Below are 6,704 nucleotides of genomic sequence, written 5' to 3' on the forward strand. Positions count from 1 at the left end.
GACCACGAAAAGACGGGAAGAGAGTAACCAGGCGGAGTATATTACTAGTAGTTCGCCCCGAACTGAGAACTCGCGGTTCACCAAAAAGATCAGTTGAATGGAATAAACAGCGTGCGATTTATTGCAAGATCTGTGCATGGAGCCCTTAATTGATAAATTTAAGTCACCATAGTGATTAAAATAAACTGTATCTGTGGTAAACCGTAATCTTTCTTGTCAAATGTCAAATACGAATATTATGTTTATTTTATTTCGTTTTTATCTTGTTAATTATTTTAAAATCTTAAATTAAAAAATAATATTAAATGTGTAAACCGAGCACTTTCATTTGATACCAAACTCGACCATACTTTCTTGCAATTAAAATGACCAGAATAACAAGACCCCTCACAAATAGCTTTTTAGCATTTTAAGCTCTTCTAACTCAATAACCTTTTGATCGAGCCTGCTCAAAATTTAATGACTTTAAAACATAATGCCCTCAACTATACGTTCACCCAATTTCATTTAAATTAGAACAAATGTACTTAAGTTATTGTGTATCAAACTATCCGAGTTCAGCTTAAAAACATCGAAATGCCGGGACGTGCCCCTAGCCAGCCGTGTGTTCCAAGTTGAATGTAAGAACTTCACTTCGCTTCGCTCGCTCGTTCGATTATACCATGTATAAGACAAAGGACTGTCTCATTTCAATCATAGACAGGGAGAATCATACTATAGTGTAAATAACATTATTTGCGGTATTTGACGTCTGTCACTCACAACAGCAATACTACGTAAAATGTTTTGCACATTGAAATCACAAAGGAAAACAACTGCACTGCGAACGTTTACGTTCTACGTCTTTTTTTTTTTATTTTAGGGTTGGCCGGACACCACCGTTATGAATCGGTAGTCGTCTAAGTAAATCGATATGAATTTTTCATTTTTCTTTTAATAAAAATAAGGAAAAGGTGGATAATTAACTGTAAATATGGATATATTTATCGTCACTTAACAGACAATAAATTTGACACAGAAATAACATAAATAAACTTTAAAATAGATCCCCAGTTAGTTTCAATTTTGACAATGGGTGCGACCTACTCGGTCGGTGTATTAAATACACCGACCGACCGGTAGCTTGCGGGAAAACCATATAATTCTAGCTTTATTTAAATCTCAAATAAAAATTCATTATACGTCACAATTCGATATTCGATACCTCAGTCTACGTGCCATCCAATCGTAATCGCTTGCTGTGATAATCGATTTGCGTTAGTTACATCTCTATATACGTCAGTCATAATGTGTCAAATACCGCAAATAATGTTATTTACACTATTATATAGCTGGTCAAGCCAATTTTGTCAGTAGAAAAAGGCGCGATATTCAAATTTTCTATAGGACGACAACCCTTCGCGCCTACATTATTTAAATTTGCCGCCTTTTTCTACTGACAGGATTTGCTTGACCAGCTATAGTATGATTCTACCTGTCTATGATTGAAACATAGAAGGTAGGCTCGCATAGAAGTGGTATACGCTTGCCTCCGTGAGGGACAAAACATACGCAAATGCGACACTGTGATTGGTCGAATTTATTTGTTGCCCACCACTATCCATACTAAAAAAAATGGTGGGGAACAAAAAATATGTGAGACTGTGATAAGGACAAGCAATAATAGCGCTTTCTCTGCTACTCCTACTGAAAGATACGTAAGACTATCCCGTTCTGTCAGTTATCCCCACCACTCATCCCCAATCCAGTTTAATACTAGATTCATGGATTGAAATGAGACAGAGTCCTTTGACAAACTATATTTTTCTATAAAATTATTGTACTTTTTATTGAGCTTGGCTGGAACGTTAAAACGAGCGTTTTGAAATATATCTTGAACAGACTCCCCATGCTCAACTCATTTCCGAACGAAACGCAACTGTCAAAGTCACAAAACGTCAACGTCAAACAAACGTCAAATCATAAATGCACGTTTCTGAAAAGTCTCAAAACTCGCTTCTAAGCAAATTTACGTCGCATTAACTTTATCTTAAACAGAAATGGCTCAAGGCAAACTAAAAGTAAAAAGCAAGCTGCCAGCGGGCGCGAAGAACAAGAAAGCGAAAGGCAAAGCTGTTACCAAGCGGCCTAACGCTCCAGTTAAAAGCAAGGCGACGGCTCTGGAAAGGAATAAAATGAAGGCGAATGTTACGAAGATGGTGAACGCTGTGGCTGAGAAGCAGTTGCGGTCGTTGGCTACGGACACGCCGCAACTGTCGGCGGCGCAGCAGCGGGCAGCGGCTGCACCCACGGCCCCGGTGCCTGCGAAGTGATTTTTCTAGATACTGAAATGACTGTTTAATTGCCCCGAATGATACAATTGATTACTAAATTCCTACAAAACCAAGTGTAGTACACACATTTAATCTATAATATTAGTATACAGGTCAATAAGGGTGTTTAGTACATTGCACATTCAATGTATAATATATATATAATATAAATATAAATATTAGGGGACATCTTACACAGATCAATGTTAGTAAGTTCAATACGGGTAAGTGTTCCTGCGGGATAAGTGTAATTGGCCTTCACACTGGAGCTGTTTAGACATTAACTAGTATTTATTGTGAGTTCATATAGTCGCCACTTGCTACTGGCTCATGTGTGAACCCGCACTGAACTAAAGCTCTGGTTTCCTAGGATAGCGGTGCCGTCATATAGTGGCCATCTCCATACAAAATACTACTCCACCCATATTTAGTCGTATTATTTTGTACGGAGACGGCGGCTATATGACGGCACTGTTATCCTAGGAAAACAGAGCTTAATCAATGTCTAAACAGGCCGACTTATGAAGGCCAGTTATACTTATCCTGCAGCCACACTTACTCGTATTGACCTTATCTGGATTATAAAACGAAAGCTTAGAGCTGAAGGACTAAGTGTACAGTTTCATATGTTCTCTGGATACTGTATAAAGAGTAAGGGTAATTTTATAAGTGTTACAATGATTATTGATGACTACTTTTTGTATTAAGTATGTTGGTTAATAGGTAATGAGTTTAACTCAGTAGGATAACAAAAAAAGAACTTCAAGAAAAGAGTGTACTCCCATCTTAAAGGCCACCAATGCTTTGCAACCCCTCTGGTGTTGCAGGTGTACATCGATGGTAATTGCTTACCATCAGGCAATTTCCCTGCTAGTTTGCCTCCTGTATCATAAAAAAAAATATGCCTTAACATCAGCCACCTTCTTAAGTTCAAGAAATAGTTCTTTACGATACAAGTGCAGAAAAGAGGAAATTCGAAACGAGTGGCGATAAATTAAAACACGGCCGAAGGGAGCTTTAAATCGACACGAGTTGCGAATTACCTATTCGCACGTGTATCGTACAACGTTTTACAGTACATTTGGCCTTTTAAACTTTTGACTTACGAACGGAAAGTGCTCTTTCCCGCACTAGTACAGGAAAGTAGAACCATATGTACTGTAAAATAAATTTCTGGTATTTGGAAGGTGGGTGAAGTTAGTGTGTTTTAACTTATACTACAACTACATTGTGAATTTTCAGACTTTGTATCGGAACAAAACCATTGTGTGGTTAGATTGTAAATATGTCATACCTACTTAAATTTTGAGCAATGGCAAAGTACATTAAATAATTTGTTAATTAAATGTTTCTAAATATCTAAAACTGTTGTTTATTCCGAAATTTTTAAATATTGGAATACCAAGTCTTCCGAATTATAATGCCTTTGATGAATTTAATCATTAAAAGGTTATTGGATTTATAAATCCGAGGACCACTTCGGAGATCACCAGAGGTTTGCACACCAATGGGTAAGAACCACTCATTCAGGATACAACTAAACTAAGATAGAGAAAGCAATAAGATAGTAGGTAGTTGGTGAGAAGTGAGAAGTTTTATGATACTATGGTATTGTCAGTAAGTTTTGGTTAAGTGAAATTTATTACTAGATTCAGTTCAGAAGATATTTAAAACTTTGTCAGGGTTTCACAACCTTTTTTATGTTGTGTCCAATAGGGTGTTGCTTATTTATTTATTTATACAAGGAATTCCAACAGCTATGAATGATACATTAGACTTTTTAGATAGCATTACAGAGCCAATTATAGGAACTCGCAAATAGAAACAATATTAATACTACACTTATTTCGTCGAAGTTAAAATTTTCTATGTCTCACCCGCTTAATTTGTTCTCTTTGACTAAAAAATAAATGTGGACTTTTTTCATAATTTTCAATTACGTTTTAGGGGTTGCTACCGAATTTTGAAAATTTGGACCCTCCATACAAGATTATTTTTGTTTAGTTTTTTGTGGGTGTTAGTTTTGGGTGTATTCATGTGCAGTTTAACATAAAATAATACCACTATTTTTTTAAAGCTTGTTATGCGTGTTTTAGGTGTTCTAAATATTGATTCAGCAGTGCGCACTCCTAAAACAGGAATAAAAAATATTTAAAAATATATATTAACTATACCTACCTTAGAGGATATAACCAACGGAGACGCCATGTGTAAAATTTTCGGTACAAAATAGTCTGCCGTTTTTTGCGGGGGAGGGGCACATCAAATGTATAGGTACGTCATGTCACTTCTGCCCTCTACCTAACAGCTCGACGTACCTACCTAGTTCTTGACGTTGCTGGCCAAGTTTATTTTTGTCACGTTAGCAGTGGAGACGTCCGGGTGTTGGTGCGTCGAGGCCAAAATTTCTAGGGCGAATTGGGGCAGAGTTTGAGGGAGAGAAGTCCTGATCCATGTTCCGGGTCATTCCGGATGGCATTTAAAATATCAAGTGAAGGGAACTATGAAAGATTTTCATTAGAAACCGGTTATATGAAATCCGTTCCTTTTTTTGGTTTTGACCAAGTTTTGACCACCAATTACAATCATACATTGTGACATAAAATAGTAGAAATTAAATGGGGGCGCCACTTTCTACGTAATTGTCACATTTTTGGCAACAATTTAGCATGGCATTTTTTAGTTCTTAATTTCTACTACTTTATGTCGCACTGTAAAAGAGGGCCCAGAAAAAATCCGTTAAGTACCATAAAGGGGGCTCAACGCTTAAAAGGTTGAAAACCTCTGGAAGACCCCCGACTTCGAAAAGACGCAAATCGTGAAGCTCTGGTATTTTCCATCCGAAATTTGCAAGAGCAAGAAAGAGAAGAATAGGCCATCTACTGCGCTAGACAGAGAAGAATAACTATGTAGTACTTATATAACTACAAAATTGTGGTCCAATGCATTGCGTTTCCAATAGAAGCTTGAAGTAGGTAAGTATTATAGCTTGATACGAGTTTCGATAGGCAACTTATTAGGTCGCTAAACATAGGTCTTCCTGCTTTGGGATAAGGTTGAAATTGGCGTGTTATTACACCGTAACATTTATACAAGGTAATGTCACACGATGAGTGAACGTCCTGTCACAGTGTCTTAAATGAAACAGTAAGTTAATAGTCATGTTGAGTGAGTTCTCAGGCCTAATACATATATTTAACTTTAGGTGATCCGGCTCGAAGGACCACTTTGTTCAATACAAGTTGGTACGTATGTTACCAAAAATTTGGCTGTTTCATACATTTTGGCTGGTCCATTTTCTATAGGAGGGTACTTTTTTCGCGATTTCGGGGCTGGTCCCATAGTAAAAGTTGCTCAGTATAATCCCAAAACCTCCCTGGCAACGGGAATGCAGTTATTTCTTAGCCACCGTGTATAGTATACAGGGTGATCAATCCAAATGGGTCAGTAGGGAGAAGTCAGAAACTATGAGAGATAGCGATATCTGTCCTTAGGAACCATGGCTTCGATTTTAGATTTAATAATAAATATAATAATGACATTCACACTTTTTTTTAACTCTCATACATAACCGGGAATCGAACCTGGTCAATATTCTTTATGTAATCGCGTGTAGTATTTGTTTGTATAATTGATCCTGAAAGTATAAGGACTAAATTTTGCTATGAAATCTTGTGTAAACATTAGACTGAAATGCCCACAATTTAAATAATTTGCAAAATGTTATCATTAATTATGCATCGGTCATCATTATGAATCATTTATCTGAATAGACCAATTATGCATATCTTATCTGCATTCTGCATCGATGTTATGCATTACAAATTGCGTTTATTTAAAATCAGAACGCATTCATTCAGCGGGCGTGCCAATTTATTTAAAATTTAAAAATAGAACACTTATTAACTTTTACCCAAAAGAATTAATCTTTGCATCCAGGAAAATGGCTACCATTTTGAACATTTAGGGCCACTTGCACCATTCCACTAACCCGGGGTTAACCGGTTAAACCTGGAGTTACCATGGTTACCAGTACAATTTGACACTGGGTTAACAGTTTAACCGCTTAACCCTGGGTTAGTGGAATGGTGCAAGTCGGCCTACTGAAATAAAATAATTATCTTATTGTTGGGTTTTTCTTTCAATTACTTAAACAATATTGAAAATGTGTTCCTTGTGACTTATGATTCGCACCATCAACAATAACAACGAAAAAACTTGCAGTTTTTATACCTAACATTGTTTACAGAGACTTTGACCAGGTTCGATTCCCGGTCATGTATGAGAGTTAAAAAAAAAGTGTGACGGTCATTATCATTAAATCTAAAATCGAAGCCATGGTTCCTAAGAACAGATATCGCTATCTCTTTTAGTTTCTGACTTCTCCCTACT

General features: G+C 36.8%; 1 protein-coding gene across 1 annotated transcript; it reads left to right on the forward strand.

The window, feature by feature from the left end:
- The first annotated feature begins 1,977 nt into the window (after positions 1 to 1,977).
- On the forward strand, positions 1,978 to 2,313 carry LOC134789460 (uncharacterized). Its single transcript, XM_063760042.1, has one exon. The coding sequence runs from the start codon at positions 2,040 to 2,042 to the stop codon at positions 2,310 to 2,312; it is 273 nt and encodes a 90-aa protein (XP_063616112.1). The 5' UTR covers positions 1,978 to 2,039; the 3' UTR covers position 2,313.
- The last annotated feature ends 4,391 nt before the right edge of the window (positions 2,314 to 6,704 follow it).

Source organism: Cydia splendana, chromosome 4 (assembly GCF_910591565.1).
Source record: "Cydia splendana chromosome 4, ilCydSple1.2, whole genome shotgun sequence".
Classification (NCBI taxonomy): Eukaryota; Metazoa; Arthropoda; class Insecta; order Lepidoptera; family Tortricidae; genus Cydia; species Cydia splendana.